At 39.5% G+C, this 21,106-nt stretch overlaps 1 protein-coding gene across 7 annotated transcripts in view; it reads right to left on the reverse strand.

Annotated features, from left to right (window-relative positions):
* Positions 1 to 21,106, reverse strand: part of Arms (Ankyrin repeat-rich membrane spanning) — a 34,077-nt gene that overhangs the window by 6,942 nt on the left and 6,029 nt on the right. For 3 of the 7 annotated variants that reach the window (XM_067348626.1, XM_067348628.1, XM_067348606.1), the window contains 14 exons: positions 5,080 to 5,211; positions 4,739 to 4,837; positions 4,563 to 4,661; positions 3,990 to 4,187; positions 3,815 to 3,913; positions 3,313 to 3,609; positions 2,593 to 2,968; positions 2,328 to 2,492; positions 1,810 to 2,017; positions 1,324 to 1,746; positions 1,034 to 1,256; positions 774 to 953; positions 240 to 699; positions 2 to 167 (listed from right to left, as the gene is read on the reverse strand). In XM_067348626.1, the coding sequence (XP_067204727.1) occupies positions 2 to 167; positions 240 to 699; positions 774 to 953; positions 1,034 to 1,256; positions 1,324 to 1,746; positions 1,810 to 2,017; positions 2,328 to 2,492; positions 2,593 to 2,968; positions 3,313 to 3,609; positions 3,815 to 3,913; positions 3,990 to 4,187; positions 4,563 to 4,661; positions 4,739 to 4,837; positions 5,080 to 5,190 (3,104 nt within the window). In that variant the 5' untranslated portion in view covers positions 5,191 to 5,211. Of the gene's footprint in view, position 1; positions 168 to 239; positions 700 to 773; positions 954 to 1,033; positions 1,257 to 1,323; positions 1,747 to 1,809; positions 2,018 to 2,327; positions 2,493 to 2,592; positions 2,969 to 3,312; positions 3,610 to 3,814; positions 3,914 to 3,989; positions 4,188 to 4,562; positions 4,662 to 4,738; positions 4,838 to 5,079; positions 5,212 to 8,528; positions 10,021 to 10,496; positions 10,622 to 14,961; positions 17,158 to 19,332; positions 20,251 to 21,106 lie in introns of those variants that run through there. The other 4 variants (XM_067348618.1, XM_067348608.1, XM_067348621.1 and 1 more) reach the window with 4 other exon arrangements.

A 21,106-nucleotide genomic window follows, 5' to 3' on the forward strand; every position in this document is an offset into this window, starting at 1 on the left:
CTTATCGTAAAGGCTCTTCAGCGACATATTGTCGTCTAGACTTTCTTCATACATATCGTAGTGAAGAATGAGCCAGGATGTCCTAAAAGGCCATTGCTCGGTAATATTGATCCAACTAGCCAGATGATACCAGTTGAAGTCAACTTGGAATGCTTTGAGTAATCGTCCTAAAAAAAGAAAAATAGCGAGATGATTGCAGATGTCTTCGTCTAACACGCACATGTCGCGCAATATATTACCAGTGACGTAAACGACGTTCATCAATCTTCTCATACTGCGGGGATTCACGTCGCTGAAGTAATCGTCGGTGAGCAGCATCTTATTGAGATCTTGCGCGCCGCCCAGCCGATTCAAGTTGCTGCCGATACTGCTGGCGATCGACTCGCTCAATCGCAGCTTTCTGCTGCCCTTTCTGGTTTGAGGTTTCAGCTTCTCGTTGCTGTTCATTATGGCCGATTCCGTGCTGAGTCTCCTGTTGGATACCGAGTGATGCATGGTGCTGGTCGCGGTGTAAGTGACGCTCTCTTCGGCCTCCGTCCACGCCGTCTTCTTGTAGTATTGAGCAGTCTGTTGCGCGACCTTGACTTTACGTAAGCCGCTGTTTTGCAAGTAGAACGGCAGATGCACCATGTTACGCAAGTAATCGTGACCGCCGATATTGGATTCCGAGAATAGTCGTCTGCTATTTACTTCTACCGCCTGCGTGTAACAATGAATCAAACTAGTAATTTTCGTCACTGCTGAATTTTTGTCTCGATTTTCCGATTGCTTACCTTAGCTATAATGTGTGGGTCAATCGCTAGTATTACGACAAAGGGATACCCGTTATCGCTAAATAAGGCCTGTATGGCGTCCAAAACCAGCAGAACTTTGTCCTGCTCGCAACTGTCCAAACCGTCCACTATTATGACTAGTCTACTTTGTTGAGCCATGAAACTATCTAAACACTTGACCTGTTTGAAACCACGATTAAAGTCTAAACATACGATATTACGGCACATTTTAAAATATAATTCATAGATAAATAATCTACCATCTCCGTCATCAGACTGACTTCACTTCGCAGAGTCTGAATAAATCCTTCGCTCTTTAGGGTCTCCAATTTCGAGATACTGCGCTGAAGGTGTCTCCTCTGCGAAAAAACTAACGCCTGCAGCGTTCTGCTCCACGTGTATAGATTCGCTATTATACCGATGGCCAAGATCAAGGCAATTGTTATCATAATAATGTGAGCGGTGACTCGTTCTATCGTGGGTCTAAAAATGGAAAATGATTTAACGCATGTAGCGGCGAGACAAAGATCGAGAGTGTGCGAGGACTCACTTATCGCTCGAAATATCTATGAGGTACACAGTGAGTACAGAGACACCGACGAGCAAGCTGCAGAAGCAGAACTCGAAGATGACTATATACGGCAAGCAGCACAGGCGCCTCCACTTCCACGTTGTAGTCGACTTATCCGGTTTCGGTCTAAATGCTCTGTACAGTCTGGTGGACAAGGAACCGAAGTCATTCTCAACGGAGTCGTACAGCGAGCCGACCATCTGTACAACCGCGTTCTCGCCAGCAGCCGTCGTGCCCACGCGAGTTTGATCGGTGAAGTAAAACTTGATCGGCTGCACCGCTATGCCGTCGTGACACTGACCGCCCGGTGGGTGGCAGAAGATCACTTGCAGCAGTAATTTCAACGCGTTTAGCTTGGTGGTGAGCGCCATTGTTAGATTGTACGACCAGTACCAATCGTACCTGCAAAAGCATTCGATGAAGACGCGGAACAAATGAATTTTCCTTTTTCGCAGTAAGTCTTACCTCTTGTTGGCGTACCAAACGAGTATCAGAAAAATGTAAACAATAACTAATAGACTTATCCCACACGAGAGACCGATGATCCACGACTGTAATAAGAGACCTATTGTGATGCCCACCAATAAGGATATGTGTGCTACTACTAGAAAGAGCAAGGAAGAGAATTGAAATACTGGATCGATCCATTGTCGTGCAAAGTTCTTCATTTCCTCTGCGAAGAATAGTCATTGTTAGCATTATCGTTTTTACACAAAGTTCGAATGCGTAAAGATATGTTATATCCCAGAAGACTCGCGATTTTCCTGTACAGAAATTTGATTCTAATTTGTCAAAATTAATGTAATAAGAATTGAAAATGGCATCAATATTTTATTTCACATTAAATTGTTACGTTTTAATCTTTCTAGGAGAAAGTTTACCCGACATTCATTAATCACAAGCCTGCAAGAAGAGTGCTTCTGGGATATTCTTTAGAATTTTTAAATAACATCGGAATAATTCTATGAGCTATTTGGCAATACCTCTCAGTTTGTTCAGTAGGAATGATTTCCCGGAACCCCACTTTGCGTAAAGGCCGACAGTAATTGGAGTGGAAAGCGAGGGTTCACTGAGGATATCCGCCAGCGCACTGCTATACAAATCGTAACCAAGCATGTTCTCATTGTCCTCATTAGTATTTAAACGCCCTGCAATATTCAAGTTTATTCCATAAAATGTGTTAAAAAATTCTAGCATTTTCTTGCAAAATGTGTCAGCGACGTAGCACCACTAACGCGTTTAACTTACGAGCGCCGAATATCTGTCCAAGAATCGTCTTGGGGTGATTCACGTCGATGTTGTACGGGGTCTCGCCTTGTCTGTTCGGACGGTACAATAACTGGCTATTCTTTGGATTCCGCAGTAGGATCTCGACGATCGCTTTCGATCGCGCGCGCATCGCTACGTGCAGTACAGTGTCGCCCTTCTTGTCCATAGCCGAGACCTTGGCTTTCTTGTCTAAAAGCAATTGCACGATTTCGGCGTTACGCGACCTCACCGCCCGTAATAAAGGCGTGTCGCCGTCTTTCGTGGCAATCTCCAGGTCTGGGTTAGCGTTTAGTAATAATTTGAGTATCGGTATATTGCCTTTCTCTACTGCTATGTAAGTTGCGGTTTTTTTATCCTAGAATATATACGGATGGGGTGGTTAGTTCGGCTGGAACAACTTCGAATGATCGGGGGATGTCACGCATGAACCTAACTCGAAGTGTGGTTCGCGGATACCACGAGACTGAATCCGAGATCGTCTCTTATTAAAGTGCCCATCGTACCAACTCGAGAACTGCTACTTCAAATTACTTTATAAAGTTTCGTATATTGGAATTCGATGCGAGCAACAATCCGGCTTTCCGAAGTAACCGATATACGGGAACTGCGCAATACTCGGTAAAAAAAAAATTTTTTTTTCTTTCAAATCGATCTTCGAGGAAGATACGCGAGTAGGAAAAAGAGTAAGTTGATTCATACCTTGCCGGCAATATCGACGTCAGCGTATTTCTTTAGTAATGATTCTACCACGCCCCGATGGCCGCCTTTAACGGCGTGGATCAGGTTCGTGTCGCCGGCGCGATCCTGAATGTTAACGTAAGCACCGGCATTTAAAAGGGCGCTCGCTATTTCGTGATGACCTTCTCGGCAGGCTATCGCTAGGGCAGTGCAACCGTCCTTGTCTAGAGCGTTCACGTTGGGCTTGTGTTCTAATAGTAATAGCACCACTTCTACGTGATTGCCGAGTGTTGCCACAAGCAGAGCGGTCCACGAGTACTATAAAGAAAATCAATAACAAAAATATAATTATTTAGCCAATAATGTTTCATTGCGATAGAAAGTTCTGTTTGCAATAAGCAATCTAGCTTATACAATCATATAAGAATTATACAAAATATATGTACTATTTCTATTTTAATAGCAATATTTCGGAATCAATTACTGATCATTGCTTCATGTTTATTCTTTCAGCGATTCTTACCATGCCTGCCGTGTCAACGTTGGCTCCGGCCTTCAGAAGGATATCAACAATTTCTACGTTTCCCTTGCGCGATGCCCACACAAGCGCCGTAGTGCCGTACTGAAAAATAATGAGCATTAGCATCTTGGGAGTAAAATATGATGGCCATCGATCGGCACACACTCGCCGACGTTACCTTGTCGCCGACATTGACCTTCGCCCCGTGAGCAATGAGATCTTTCACTATATCAGTATAACCCCTGCCAGCGGCCCATAATAATGAGGAAATGTGAAAATTTCCATGCGCGTTGACGTCAGCCCCGCGCGACAGCAGCATCGTCACCGTTGCCGACCTGCCCTTGTACGTCGCCCACATAAGCGCCGTCCAGCCACCCTAAAAAAAACAACCCTTTGAAATCCCATTTATGTATAAAAAAATTACTATTTTTATATAAAAAAATTTTCCTATAATTAATTTTACGCACTCTTATTAAAGATAAAAATAGTGCAAATTTTAGTTAAACGGAAGAATTTATAAAATATACAAAGAATATATTATCATTAAAATATATTAGCAATGCATATTATATATATATAATAAGTTCTAAAATGTGATAAAACAGCCTTTTAATCATGCAGAAATATAGTAAAGAGGCTTTAAGTTATTTGACGTGAGGCAAAATAATTTTTGTCACGTAACGAGTTTCTAGTTATAAATTTACATCAATGGCGCTACGCCAGACTAATAAAACATGCAACTTCTTCTGACCATGTCTCGGTGCTCCAGATCGGCGCCGTGCTCCAACAGCTCGAGACAGATCTCGGCGTGGCCCTCCTTCGCCGCGCACAATAACGCCGTCCAGTTATCCTGAAAAAGAATTCATTCAAAGTTGATATTGAAATTTTAATCCATATGTAATCAGTTGATCGTCGGCAGATACCAACCGCGTCTTCAGCATTGACGTCCGCTCCATGATTGATGAGTTCTCGGACGAAGTGTATTTTTCCCTTAGTTGCTGCGAGAATGAGGGCGGTGCTACCATTCTGTCACAAGAAAATAATTTATCAAAGAAGGTTCGAAGATTCAAGCACGGCGAATACAAGAAAAACGTTTTCTTTTTGTTTTCGCGTGCTTTAGTAAAATCACCTAAAATGTTTTTTATATTCAAAAATTTGTTGTGCGATAAAAATATTTTTATCCTCTACTTATATACGTATTTCATGTATTTTATTTTTGTTGTTATTTATACTAGCCAGCTCCTTCAGAAATCTTTTGAGTCGATTACCTCATCTCTATCGTCGACCTGCACTCGCTTGTTTTCGAGAAAACTCTGCAGTCCGGCGAGATTATCATCTGTGATGTAGCTCGCAAGCGATCGGTAACAAAGCGATACCATCGAGTCAGTCCGATGCAATGTCTGTGAAAAAGCCAAGAGAAATCGTTAGATTTTGACTAGCCACGTTCATCGTTGTTATGAAAAAATTGTTAGAACAAAATTCGTATAATTAAGATTAGATAAAGTCCACCACAGCTTGCAAAGAACGCATATACAAATGATAAACTGCATCACTCTATCTTAAAACTCAACACACGGGCAACACTATTATTGCTGAGATGTTACTTTTTACAACTATGTTAATGCTACATAAATTTTAATACTAAAATTTCCTCAAATCAGAATTCAGAATTTCTATAATATAATTATTCAGTCACTGATTTAACAATTTTGAAAACATTTCTCAAATTCTTTTCAAGATATTTTAATGAATTCGCGTGATACATTATTCTCGAATATTCGACGTGAATGATGTAGCTGGCTCGCGATAAATTACAAAGGTAAGCTTTGGGGCTATCAAGATTTATGGGCGACGGAGCCAGGTTCAATTTTGGGTCGCCGTAGAAGAGCAATCTCTGCGACATAAATATTAATCTTAACTGTAAATAAAATCTAGCTTCTCCTAAGACTTCTGAAATTGTGACTGCAGACCTCACATCGCACTCCTCTTCGACTTACATCACACAAGAGCGGTGAGTGCGAGTGAAAGTATTGCGTATTGCGGAATATTAGCCGTAATTGCTTCTGTTTAGTCGTAACTGCAACTGATGCACGCGTTCTCTATTTGCGGAGAGGAGAAATAAAGCGCAGCTCGCGCTTCTCGACCTTGCAGAATGGTATCTGGGTTAACAACAATGAGCGACACACGCGGATGATAAGAGGCGATCGCGTGTGTAGCGGAAATAGCGGGGCACAATGAGAAATTAGCAGCATTAATTGTGCACCATCGATGCGAAATAGAAGAGTCAATCTTTCTGTGTTTCGCACTTTCGTTGCGATGTGCAAATTGATTTCAGTATTCTCTTATACTATTTTCTATTATTAATTAACTTTCCTTATCTTATTATTTTATTTATTATAAATTTTTTACCATTATCTCTATTAATATTTGCATTAATGTACGCATTCAATCTATGAATTGATTAGTGAAATAATCATTTAGCACAGTACAGTATTTACGGTAAAATCCAATTACAATCAACTCCGCTCTAATGCTTCAAACATTGAGTTGCTATGGAGTTTACATACATATAATATCATATGCAACACTCGAAAATGTTAATAAAAAGGCATTGTTAAGAGGAGTTATTATCAAATAAAGATCTCGCGGCTCGCAAATATCATGTCTGTTTCTATCAAAAGTTCCCGTGGGAAATCAATTCATGACATTTCACCAACGTTCATTATCGATAAAATCTGCGATCTAGCGTGCGTAAATTGACTTGGCATTTACGGTATATGAGAGGATAACGTTACTATATTACAGCGCGGGATTATATTTGTACTTTAATGCGAAAGTACTCTAACACACTTGACGATGCTAATAATTATTATTAATTTCTGTTACAAGATATTATATAAATCCTAAATTCTCGTTATTGATATTAAATTAAAGATTTCCAAAAACTGTTTAATTAAATTAAATATTGATTTTTAAATAACGCTACTCATATTTCACATTCTAGACTAAAAAAAGATTCCTAGCTGAAGAAAAATAGATTTGAGATAAATTCCTAGTTAACGAAAATAGACTTGCAATAAATTCCTGGTTAACGAGAACAGATAGAATCGATAGATTTGCGACGAGCAGTCTGCTAAAAATATCAACTCGCCTACGCGACTGCGAAATCAAGATCCTAAAATGCACTTCCGCGTCGAGCCTCGAATTATTTTGATTAAAAAAAACCTCTTCAATGCTCGGAATCCGTACGATTTCGGGGAGTTTTACAGCACTTTCTTCGTTTGCTACGGTCGAAACTCTACTGAGTAAAAATCGGATGCTGCGGGCGTGCAAAACGCGCACAGACACATACATACACACACACACACACACACACGCGCGCGCGCAAATTCGGTTAGAAGCGCATTGGATTAACTCTGCTTCATGCGGTCGATTTTGTCACTTTGCTGAAATCATTGGCAGTGGTATGGCTTGCACATACCACGACGATACTGATGCGCGCTTTGCGTCGGAGTGTCACGGTATTAATTCGTGAGCGTCGGCGGATATAGCGCGAGCATCAGCCGTCAAGATCGATGACAGAACCGAGTCGGGCAGAATTCCATTATACACGCACTTGACATTACGTAAGTGCCCCCGAAATTTTCCAAATTACATGGAACGAGTGTGTTTCATCGAATTATCGTTAGAAGCACAAATATTGGTCGACATGTGCTAAGTTTATTAGACTCGTCAATACTACGTCAATAATTAGACTATCACTACCGAAACGTCATTAAACTAAAAAAAGATATAGTAGTCTAAGAATTATTTGGAGAAAACTCAAAGTTAAAGAATTTTTAAAACGCGATCTGCGTCAATTAAATTTTGGATATCTGTTTCAATAGCTAATAAATATATTAATTATCAAGTAATTATCAAGTAATTATCAAGTAATAATGCACAACAGCAGACAATTTCCCAATTGTTGTCTGATATAATTACGAGACAATTGACCGTGACATTTGGTTCTTACTCGTAGATTAGTCTTACTTGCTGGTTATAAATGTCTAAGCAATAATTCCGATAAGATAAAGGCTCAGACTGCGTCAACGTCTCCGTCGTTCGACGTTCTTCGACTGCCTGCAATCGCAACAATTAACGTTTTATTATCCGTCGAATCGTTTCGACTCGGTTCAATCTTAACTAAGCGTGTCAATTTGAAGCGTGAATCGTTTTAACCGGAGCGTACACTAGTATTAATCGAATCTGGTGTTACAAAAACACTCCCGTCAACGTCTGGCCAAAGCGATTCCATTGCTGTCGGCTTCACTATATTTGATAAAGTAACATTAGGTCTTACTTTAATTCTTAATTCTTTAACTAAGAAGAATTAAACTTTTTATTCTTCTCGATTAAAGTTTAACAAAAGAATCAAAATAATTCCATTTTAATTCTTCCTATTAATTTATCAACATAATCTGATGATTCTGAATCATTTCCATAAAGATAAAAATCAACCAGAATCTAATTGTTAATTATTTGAAGAATTTAGAATGGAGTAAATTCATAATTTTCCCAACCTCTTGTTCATTAGTGTATCATTTCGCGATTTCAAAAACAATATTTTTCTTGGCTAAAAGATTGACTTGGCCAGACTCTGACTCTCGTGACAGATGTTAACGGGAAAGAAGGCCAAACGAAAACGAAGGAACGGCGTGCTTGAATTCACACTAACCACCTGCGAGTGCCTTCGAATAGCGAAGTTGAACTTGCGACCGGTGCCGTCGGTAGCCGGCGCCGTGAAGGTGATGGTGGGTACATGAATGTGCGGTAACACATGATGATGGTGATAGTGGTGATTGTGATGATGGTGATGGTGCATGTGGTGATGATAGTCCTCGTTGGCGTCGCGCCAGGTCGCGTCGAGACGCGCCTCGGATATGTTAAGGCGCAGAAACGACTTTAGCCGGCGGCGCGTCCGACCGATAGAAGCGTCGTCGCTGACGTTGGTGGAGGTGGTTGACAGGTTCGACAGAGTGACACTTCGGTGCAGATTACTGTCGTCGTGGTCGCCGCTTGGCAAGAGGGAATTTGGCACTCCGGGAATCGCCCCGAGCAGGCTCGGCGCCAGACTCGAGCAGATCGCCGCGTTCGCGATGCTGAACTTCCGGATCGGATTCACGCTCGTGCCGGCCAGGATGTCCTCGAAGGTCGGCGATTTCTGTCTGGTGCCCGTCTGGTTCTCTTGCAAGACGGATTGATTCAGATCGGCGCTCGTCAGCGGCAACGTCGACCTGCGAGGGCCGCTTTTGCCGCTTTTCTCGTCAAAACTGTCGCGGGCGGTGCTCGTCGCTGAAGATCGTGACGCTGCATCGGATATTTCCTTGACAGCAGGCTGAGAGAGTTCTCTGACGCTGCTCGATTGTTCTGTTAATTTTGAAAGCCCAAAACGTTCGCTGAACTCCAAAGTGTCCGCAGGAATTTCCAGCATATTAGGTGTTAATTGAGAATACCTCGAGTTGTCCGCATTAATTGGTTTCACTTGAGCGCGCGCCGAGTGGTCCGCGATTGACAAAGATTGAAGCCCCGCTGATGACTCCTCCGTAACGAGATTTTCGGGCTTGTACGCGGCGAAGACCCGCTCGGAATCCGCCACCGGCGCCGACAGTCTTCGCATCTCCATTTTCGAAATTATATCACTGTCCGCGATACGTTCTTTCTCTGCATTACGAGTCTCGGCAGTTCGTTGGTCCACGTTGTTCACGCTCGACGAAACCCTCGACAGATCGGAGCTTTCGGACGAGCGTCGAAGAGCGCAGCTCTCCACACGCAATGTAGAAGCCGCAAGTTCGAGGTCAGGTTCAACGGCCGGATTCGAGGAAATTTCCACTTTCGCGACACTTGGCTCCTTTACGACACTTTTCGAGTCAGACGACGAGGATATTTGCGAGAGTGCTTTCTCTGATTTTTTCGTTGGCGACGCTTCGTCTTCCTTCTCCACGTCGTCTCCCTCGTCGAAGCTGACGCGGAAGAAAGCCGCCGTAATTCTAACACGCTCGTCTTTGGCCTTCCGCATGGCATTCTCTTCTCACTGTCCATTCAGCACAAAAATTGAAAACTATGTATTTTCACTGGCTGTGAGTGAAGGATTGTCGAATTTTGACACAATTGCACTTTTTTTGAGTACGCATTCATTATCGAAATAACAAGTGTGCGAATATAAAATTAAATTTTTCGAAAACAAAAATTTTATTTAAAGAAATATATTAATATTCATCAAATAGATGGATGAATGTTTCACATGAATTTGGAGAATAAGGTGTGTGTTTTATATATTAAATAATTTAAAATAATCGACCCTTTCGTGAAAAACGCAATTTTTTAAACGCAGTGCATCGTGTAATGATGTTTCACAACTTAAGACTATTGAGTATTTCCTAAAAAATATGACCTGCAAAATACAATTATTACTGCCTTGCTGTTTTCTGTTGGATCATAATACTGGCTGTAATAAAGATAAAGAGCTGAAAACAATTAGTTACGAACCAATGATATCAATTTCCGATATAGATGCGAGAAGAAAAATCAACCTTCTCAAATAATCACTTTCATGCATAAAACATTTCCAACTCATCGACTTCGCAGCAGTTTCGATCGCTGTTTGAGATTATTTTAAATTATTGATATACCGTGCGAAACAGACCCTGGACAGAGTGGTGAGTCTGAGCATCTTTTCGAAATTTCGCGTGGTCATCACTCGTTCGGTCCAGCTGATCGGCCCGGCTGATCCGATAGCACTTCTCGACGCGCGCGACGCGACTTCTCCGTCGCCGATGAGTAACAATTGTAGAAACTGTGGCCAGAACCGCGGCCGCGGAAGCACCGACAACGCCGACAAATCGTACGAGAACAACGTGCGGGTACATCGCGCGACATTTATATATCGCGGTGGGATCTCTCTAAGCTCGTGTACATACACACAGTCTGAATCGTGCGCGCGTCATGTGTAACAACGCGCGCTGCGCATTGTCAGTACCGTAAGTTTCCGATCCGGAAATTGTTTCTCGTCGTTGTTTTGGTTCAATATTGACGCGTGTGTTTGAAACTCTCGTTATAAATAGATTTCACACAACGTCGCTAATTTTATGAAATGCGGAAATAATGTTCGAGAAATAATATGATACTTTCAAAGACGCTTAGTGCTTTGGATCGCTTTTGAAATTTTATCCTAAAAATAAGGACCTTAAACGACATTTTAATTGTCTGAATTTTACCTCATTTCAATATCGAAATAAGCGTGTTAAATATTTCACAACAAGTGCCTTTTTACTCGGAAATAATGCGCGGCGAAATGCAGAATAAAACTGCACTTGTGCTTCAATGCCGAGGTGAATCGGAGAAAAAAAGTGTTTTGCTCCTACATCCGCTCATATTTTACAAAAGTATAAATGTCACGTAGACTATGTCATTATGCGGAATCCGTGGCCGATTGTTCAGAACAGAGCAGGCGGAGATATTTTTCGAGATAATAATAGCGAGAGAAATACAGCGTGTCAACGACGTCATCGATTCGCGATAACGCATTATGCGGCATGGGTGCATAATTGCAGGCGGTCTGTAATCATTCGCGGTTGATCCTACTGTTGTGTGTCATAGATTTGATGCAGTGGCGGTTTAATTAAGCAATATACAAACCGCGATAAGCACGCAGCGATTATATTGCGTTTTTTATTTGGCTCCTCTCGCAGTAGCGTATCCGACGACCCAGTTAAAAGCACGAATGAAAAATGCAGACGGATTCGAGAATCCGCCGGAAAATGTGCGAAATTTAATTGCAAAAAAAAAATTCTCAACTTGTCCCGCGCGTTCAATATGCTGCGTAACTAACTTCGGAAATTAATCAAGTCTTCATTCACTCGCGCGATCGAGATAAATTCTCAACAAATATTGAAAGTCGTAGTCATTGGCCACTTGTTTGCGACAGATGGTCAACAATTGACGGAAATGTCAAAGCGCAATCGGGAAAATATTTTAACGTAATTGCCACATTGTCAGGCAAAAATAAAAGCTGTATTCGCGGAAGACAAATATAAATATAAAATTTTACCGTACAAATTCAGAAAATATATCAATAAATATAGCTTACATCTTACATAATTGTTGTAAAAATTTGCGTAATGTTTAGAGACACTTTTATATTTTAAATTATTAAATATTTTTTCACTTTGTATTAATGCAGTTCAGCTTTTTCAATACATTTATTTTTAACTATTTCTCCTGCTGCCATTTTAAATAATAAATATTGTGAAGCTTGCGAGAAAAAAAGCAATAATGCAAATAAAAAAGTAATAGTTTTAAAATTTAGTATAAAAAGAAGAAAGATCGACTCTGAATTGCTCACAAAATATTGCTTTCGTTTAAACACAAACATTAGTTTTAAAAGCGTTCGCCGCGGTTAATTCTCGCGTTAATCCCGGCCAATTAAACTCTCGGTAAACTAATCAATTGTGTACGCGGAACTTTATTGAGCCTCATAAAATGAAACAATGCCGTTCGGCAAAATAGTGTCACAATCGTTGTACTAGCGTGCGGCGCACCGAATCGAGCTAATAACACTATCGCTACAATAAGTTACAATTTTTGTGTATTTAATTTTGCCCACTGAATAAATAAAGCAACGAAAAATAAGTTTAGGTCAACTGTGCAACTGTGTTCGTGACTAATTATTTATTCAAAATGATATTCCAGAAGATAGATTGTAATAGTAAATACAATTGACTAAAAGAAAACAAACAAATTGTGCTATAATAATAACACCAAAATTGAAAGGCTCAGTGCAATAATACTCCAATTCTTTTTAAAGAAAACTAAAAAATTTAATTAAAATCTGCAATTTTTATGATCTTAAAAATAATTTTTTCAAACTCTTAAGAAAAAATCAAGCAAATTTTTATATTAAGTTTTTTTAATTGGATTTAGAAAGCAACGACCTCATTTTAAACCATATTTTGTCTGAAATTTCGAATTTATACAATTGATAAGCAATCGCACACAATAATATCGAGAAGTCAACTGAAAAGGCGACGCGTCGTCGCACATGTGACATATATTGATGATCAATAAACATGATAGATGAAGAACGATCGTGAAATCTGGTAGGAATAATTGCAAAACGAATAATGAACATTAAATCGTAAAAATCGTTGTGATACCTGCATTAGTATAATGCAAAAATTATGTGCTGAATGAAATGTTGATATTTTTAGATGCATTATTAAAATTATTAACATTATTTTTTATGATTTTTTATTTCAAATATCACTTCTCTTTGAAATAAAATATCCAGTATATTTTTATTCGTTATTTTTTTAGGATTGTTACTGCAATTTGTAGCAGATGCAAGTTGATTAGTTTTTTATCAATTCTAAATTCCTGCGTGTATTTAATTATCAATACTATGTACTCAGTTATGCTATAAATAACATTTCTGTCCCTGTCATTGAAACATCATTGCACGTTACGTGTAAAGAGTATCGACAGCTAGACACTATCGAAAACCGATGAAGAATTTATAATTATGATAAAAATTATGTATGTAATCTGTTCACGTTACATAACCATCTGTTTGCACCCATAATGAACCCATTTAACATTTTCTAAATTGCAAAAAATTCTATGAAAAAAAAAAGGTAATGTATAATATAATATACATATATGTAAATGCACATAATATCTGTATAATATTCCTGTGTAAAAAAAGAACGTTGCATTACATTTTAGTAGATTTAAACTGCAGAAAAAAATTATTCTAATAAATATTCGGAGAATCTAGCATGACGTCGCGCAAGCCGCATAAATTCATCAATCGTCTTCGACCTGGCATGGGATCAAATTTATTGTCGCAAATAGCTTACGCACATGTATATTACATATGTATTTTCAACTAAAACACGCACTACATTCTGCTTGTCGCCTTTAACTAGTATACACTTCCATTCCGCAATGATATCAGTTTCGAAAGCCGGACACGCGCGATTACATATTCGATAAATTATGTTGATAATCAAGATGATCAAACAACATTGTTCATGTCGTATTAGAGATATTCAAACTGTGACATGTGTAAAGCAATAAAATTCATATTGCTAGACAAATATCAAGTTGATGTAAAAAAATACGCGTTTATTGCGAGTCGCTTATAAAGAAAATTATTCTAAATGCAATTTTAAAGTAATAAGTGTAAGATATTCTGAACCACAATATTCTAAAAATTATTTTTGTCTCCACGCCAAAAAGGGGTTTCACCGTTGGACAAAAACATCCATCACCGTGAAGTACGTATAATTTCGACTCAACATTATTATTTCAACATCTCACGCACGATTTATATTAAGTACGACAAACATTATGAGTTAAAATATCCGATGCCGTTTATTTTGAGTCAACGTTATAAACATCGGTGGAGTAAATATCGGCGAAAATAGTGCAATTCGAGACAAATGGTGAATTCTAACAAGCGCGTGATTCGTCTGCGCATCAATTTACTTTGAAAATACCACACGGAACCGAGGTCCGCAATGCAATTAAAAGAGACGCCGAGTCTGTCATAAGCCGGCACCTTGTCAGCTTGCTAGAAAGGCTCGTTGACATCGCTATTGCTCGTGTCATTTGTCTCGAGAGGTGTCCCAACGAACTTGGCACGTTCGTCGTAGTAAAGAGTGAAAGAGGACGAGGGTTTCATTCATGAAATTTCGCTCGAGCGTTTCCTGAAGTCAGCTGTTACATTGCAATTAAAGAGATGACTAAGGACGATCGAGTTAATTATCTGCTCGTTCTACATCGTTGTACGACATCGTTGTAATCTTGTATTAGGAAGATTAAAGCGAATAAATATTTTAAATATATACCTGTGTGTTAAATTAGCAAAGAATAAAATTGTCTAAAAAACCTTAAATTTAAGCCTTAATTTTAATAATCATAAGAAGACATTGTATTTAAGGACAATGCTGCAAATTTCATACTTTTTTATACACAATTTATTCAGCTTTTAATTTTTAATATAAGATAACGTTAAATAATTGATTATTTTTCATTTTAAATATTGCAAGATAAAAGAAATGTTGATAAATCCGAAACGATTAAATCGTAAAAATTGCTACATCATCTACCTGCTTGCTTTTGTTCCAGAAGGATTGAATAGCTTGTTGGCACGTCGAGGAAAGAGACCCGTAGGTTCTGTTAGATCCTTGTGACGAGAAGGATGCATTTCGTCGGTTGATGATCAAACTCGTTCTCTCGTTAGTATATTCCATGGAACGGAGATCGGTGGCAGATCTACTCATGCTCCGATTAGTCGCAATCAAGAGAATCGATTAAGATAATCAGTCGTTTAGATTGCATACAGTTCATACATATGCTTCTCATATCTTGCCTCGCATTATGCAGAATATTCATAAATATACAATACAATACGTCGCATTGGATTAATTTGCGTCGCAACGTTTTCAAACAATTTCTATTTAACTTTTTTGCTCTGGATTTATTTCATCCAGCTGCATCTTTGTGTAATTTTATTATTTTTCGCTTCTTCTCGGCAAGATGGATATTCTGCGTTTCGCACAGAGAGCGTGTCAAAGAGCAGTTGAACGAATACGATGCTTCTGATTGCGGGTGTGCGAATGTAAACAGTTGGAGCGGATCCGCTCCGACACACTTGTTGAATGTAAAATAATCATTTTGTGTCGCGGAGGTACCGTTAGTGTTTCGTCACACAAGTTGGCTTGCTTACACGGTCACTTTTTGCGTTCCGCAAAATGGAAGCGATACGAATCAGGTATGTGCGAGGTGTCCAAGGCTGCGCTGCACGTGTCGGCCACGATTATTCACAATGGTTTCAGTAAATTTCCAAGACATTATATGAACGCATAGAGATTCTAATAGTCATCGCGGCGCAATTCGATCCATCTAACAACATCAGCGCGCTGTTAGACGCATGGCGTCATAATGAAATAAAAAACCGTTTCAGCTTGTCTTCTAACATGCACCAAATAAGACACATCGCGCGATACGCGAGATAATTGCGTTATCTTTTCACGATTAACTGTTATCTACAATCGCGAGTCCATTCAGTCACGCATAAAAAAGCGCGCGGCATAGAACAGATACGTGAAAATATCTGAATCAGGTCGCTTCGAGAATCACACATTTTTGCCGAACGCATCACAAAACACGTCATGACACATTTCCGCGTCCTGCCTCTGACGCAAGAAAAGGAAAAGGATAATTTCGAGTGTGATGTACTACGCAAGCGCTCCGTCCTCGAGGAAACTCATCGGGAGACTCGCGAGCCACCGAAAAGTCGCGTAAACGTTTGTTTCACAGATAACGAGAGAGCGCGTCTTGTTTCCGTGTCCACCCCCTCGTTTATCGCCTCGAGCCGCAGTCTATCTGTGAAAAGTGCTCTTCAGGGTCACGGGGGATAAACTCTGAAGAAGCTTTCTCGCCACTCTCGCGCGGAACACTGCCAACTTTCGACGCAGAACGGATCATCGTCCGCGATACAGTCATTAATTATCGAACGGACTTGTCATCCGCGTACGAATTATCGCGAGTAACAAACCGGAGCGATTGAATGGCAAATAAGTCGCGGATGAAGAGTGTCCCGGCTGTAATTTCCGCGACAGATTTCGCGACCTCGCGCAAATTAACGTCGGAATAAAAGAGCGTTGCTCCGCGAGCGATGAACTGCCGAGATCTGAGACGAACACGTGTATGACCAATTATCAATGTCTCACAACCACGACATTTGATAAAAGAAAGCGACCATTCCGCGCCAGATATCGTATCTTAAGATAGACTATACAAAGCCAACTGAGACATAAATTTATCGATAAAGACTTAGAGTGGATATAAAATATCGAAAAAATATGGTGTAATGCAAACAATCTTTCTAACGTTACAATTTTCACACATATGAACAAGTCTCCTTACGCAATACCGATGGCTTCGAATTATCAGGATCTGCCAAGATGACAAAGCGAAAATTGATTTCCTACCTTTAATACTATCGAACGATGAATATCGGCCAGAGAGATTTCTGGTAACGCGCGAACGCTGCGTGATTCACGGCGCCACTAATGAAATTTCACAATTGATTTTGCGCGCGGCTCGCGATCCGAGTGACAGATTTATCGCCCTATCGCGACACGAGCGAGACTTTTTAATCGATCAACCGTGGAGCATCCTTCATGTCGAGCATCTCAGTAACATCGAAAACTGCCAATGCGCGAAATCGCGAAATGAGATCCTTGTTATTCGACCTCCCCATACGTCACCGATTTGCGCACGTTTTTGGCAGCGCTTCATAAATGAGCAATGTTTACCATGATTCAGCTCATAAATAGTCGAACGACGCTGTTTTAATTTTGCACCAATATTAAGTAACGCTAATCTTCGTCTATAATTAAAAAAAAGACGAGCACCGCAAAAAATAATCATTGCACAATCTCAAAGAATTATCTCATCCACTTAGAATTTAAAAAAATCGTGCAAATTCTTAGATAATGAGACTTCGATAATGATTCTTAAATAACAAATTCTAATCTTAGAGAAAATCGATCGATATTATAAATAACAGAATTCAATTTAAAAAGAAAAAAATCAATGATAAAGTTATATCGCAGTCTCATGCCTCATCGTATTCATCAAAATAACAATTAGCTAAATTAAACGGAGATACGTGAAATATTCTTAGACACGATCTGGCAACGAATTACCTCGATCTTTCCGCAATTAACTAAAAATAGTTCGAAAAGTTTTAATTAGAGCTGTTGCTCGTCGTCCGCCCGAAATATCCGCCCGGATATCCCGCATCAAGATCAAGCGCAGCCATGGCCTGTTTTAGGCGGGAAGCGACTAACCCTCTCAGCGTTGACAATGAAAGATTTTGGCAAAAGGCGGGCCCGGGTACCTTCGAAAAGAACGAAGACACATTAATCAGTGTCGCACCCAAGAATCACGGCGTTGCGCTGGCACAATTTCGAGGGTAACCGAAAATAAATCTGCGGCTGCATAATCGCGAGGTGGAGACCGATGCACCATGCGGAAGCTGGCGGTCGTTTAGAACAATGCGATGCGATGCAGCATTGTCTTAATTTACATGATAAAATTGCTATACGTACAATAAGTATTCTGCACATCGCGAAACTCGGCGGCAAAAATACGCGCTTCTCGTGAATCGGCCGCGCGTTGCGAAATTACGGCGCGCTAAAAAAATGCATTAATCCTGCCGAGCAAATTTCGAGTGTAAAACGTGCACAATTCGTACAACTAATGACGTTGCCAGTGGCTTCCGCGATAAATTGCGTGGGCTTAATACTTCCGCGGAAATTTAACGGCATGTATACATACGTATAGAATGATACGCAATGCCGTAGCGCGGAAACGGAATGATTACATTACGTTTACGATATCGAATATTTAAATATGAATGTATAATACGCGGTATTTTTCCAGCTTTTTGCAACAATTTCTTGTTGAATTAATAATAGCAATAAAAAATATCGGAAGTTTCGAAATATTAAAATATTCAGTAAAATCAGAATATTTTAAATGCGATATCGAAAAACGAATTAAGTTAAAATTAAATGATATTATTTTTCTTGCTACTTTTGCTGAAAAAATGAATAATTTATAAACAATCATCCATTATTCAACATTATCTACATTAAAAACAGTCATCTTAAAAGTCGATAAAAAAAGTCGATTAAACTGTTATCCATTTTTAGGAAGCAGGATGAAGTTACGCGGAGAGAAATTAATCCACGTTTAAATCGCATTTTGTGAAAATCCACAGCAGCGGAAGTTTTTTATCACAACTGTTCTCCGAGTTACAGTAAAAGCGCAGAATACAATGTGGCGAGCAATGAGAGACTAGACGAGAGAGTTGAATCATCGCGTGTTTTGCGCCATTGAAAGTACACTGCCAAATAGACAAACCCTACGTGACTCCGCAAGATAATATGAATGACGTAGTTTTGACCCATTCAGCGCCAGAATAGAGAATAGGTCAGTCAGAAAATGCGCAGTGTTGCAACAATATTCGCGACGCATCTGTCTCGTCGACGAGAAACACGCGTTTGTCATACATCACACGGTTTATTTTCAGTGCATGACAATAATTTTAGCGAACACGCGAGAACACACGATAATAGACTTCCTTGAAGCATAAAGTGACTATCTCTTTATGCCTTTTGCTATTGCAGAAGTCGCGCTATTGATAAGACACATTCGTCGGAGAATTTATAGCCTGTTGTACCTGCTTCGAACAATGTCTAAAAAAAAAGGTTAGTGTTGTACACAAGTGTGCTGTAACATTTCATTGTTACAGCTTTTGAAATGTACCTTTAACAATTAGTAGGTATTCCTAAAATAAATATTCAACTTACAGTCCCAATTTTTAACGATAAAAGTATTCATCATATGATTATCTCTAATTGAAAACGGAAGACAATTACGAAATATTCCTGCGGCGGAGTTACCTCGTGAAACCGATGTTCCAGACGATGCACGATGTTTTGAGGCCGTCCTTTCAACAGAGAAAATTGATTTCTGCAACATTCTCGCGTTGCAGTGACGTGCTTGTAAGTCTTGTCGCTGAGCACTTTGGTTTTCAATCGCAGATGCGACATTCTGAAGACAACTATTTCTCAACGAACCATTCGAGTCTTCCCACACGATAGATTCATTCACTACTCGTCTTAAAATTATCCCGGCGAGAGATAGGTTAGTTAAATTCGCACTATTTACGCACTATAAATGAACTTCAACTTTGGTATTTCCGATGAAGCAGAGAGCTCTCCTTGCATGCACTGCCTCACGATGTTCGTCGCGCTTTGATAATAACGCTGCACCAGACGTTCACCTCAGTTAACTCTCATAATTACTTAATTGATCACAAGTTCGGTGAAGCGGAATTAAGAAACGCACGAATCGCGACGACCGTACCGCGCCAAGTTGGATTTCGGAATTGCGGTTTCGCTTCGTGACGGTACGCAGGACTAATCGTCTGCTGCTGCATACGTTTCCTTGACTCACCTCTCAATAGCCTGAAGGCTGTGAGGATGTATTAAAGAGCGGTGGTACGATATTGCTAGCTCTGTAGTTACACTTATATTGCTTGGTGATTCACAATTGCACACAAACGTCTATCGTAAATGGTATGAGCTCAAAAAAAAAGGAACACAAACAACATCGATCCTCGAGATTCGAGACGATGATGCTAATCAAAAGATTGCAGTCGTAATTAATATTGACAGATCATTAATTACGATAAATGCAGGTGAATGAGATCAGACTGCACGAGAAGCGGATCGTGTTTACAATATTTTAAAAAATCAATCCAATTTATTCGCGTTTATTTTATTCTTAAATAAATTTTTTTAAAAATTGGATTAATTTTTTGAAATATTATAAAACGTTTAAAAACGACTCGCTTTGCTCGCCGATTCAAATCATCTACATTTTTCTTATTTTAAATTATTACCTAGTATTGCTCTTAAGCATTAGTTAATTGTAAGTTAAATTGAAGCTTATTTTCCTTGTTACGTTCAATAATTCTCTTTGATCGTTGAAGATATTTTATTGATGGAACGATAAATCCGCTGTAGTTTATCGATAAATTTTGAAAAATTCTAATAAGATTTATGTCATGTTAGATAAAACGCACGAACGAGGCAGACTGTCATATTAAATGCTTAAAAAAAATCACACTCTCATATTTGCACATAACTGTCGATAGTAATCCTCGCAGAAATAACCTTGGTAAAGATAGCGATTGTCGCCATAGAGCAAGGTAAAAAAAAGGTATGATCTTTTACGACTGATATTTGTAGCTACAGGTTATAGCGTTCCCCACATCATTTAATGTAACAATAATCACTTTCGACAATAATGATCCCTTTTAATAAAAAATATGTAAATTCAAAATGTGCATATAAAAGTAAAAATCATATATTAACGATTATCACAAACAATCAATACCACGCGTGCGGTTTTAATAACTCATGATATAATATCGACGAATTAAATGCGTTAGAAATTAAAATTCATGGTTAGACGGATTAGATAGCCTTATTATGATGTAGAATTATCCGGTTGAGATAAAGAGTAGCCGATCGCGATTGTGGAGCGATCGATCGCTCGAGAGGATCGATCGATCAGCTGATTCGCGTGTTACAGAGTTCGCGTTTTCACTGCTGCACTACTGCGAAAAATAAAATGGAAGTAAACGCGTGCGTCGGAGCGTATTTGCCT

The sequence above is a fragment of the Linepithema humile genome, chromosome 1 (assembly GCF_040581485.1).
Source record: "Linepithema humile isolate Giens D197 chromosome 1, Lhum_UNIL_v1.0, whole genome shotgun sequence".
In the NCBI taxonomy this organism is placed as follows: domain Eukaryota; kingdom Metazoa; phylum Arthropoda; class Insecta; order Hymenoptera; family Formicidae; genus Linepithema; species Linepithema humile.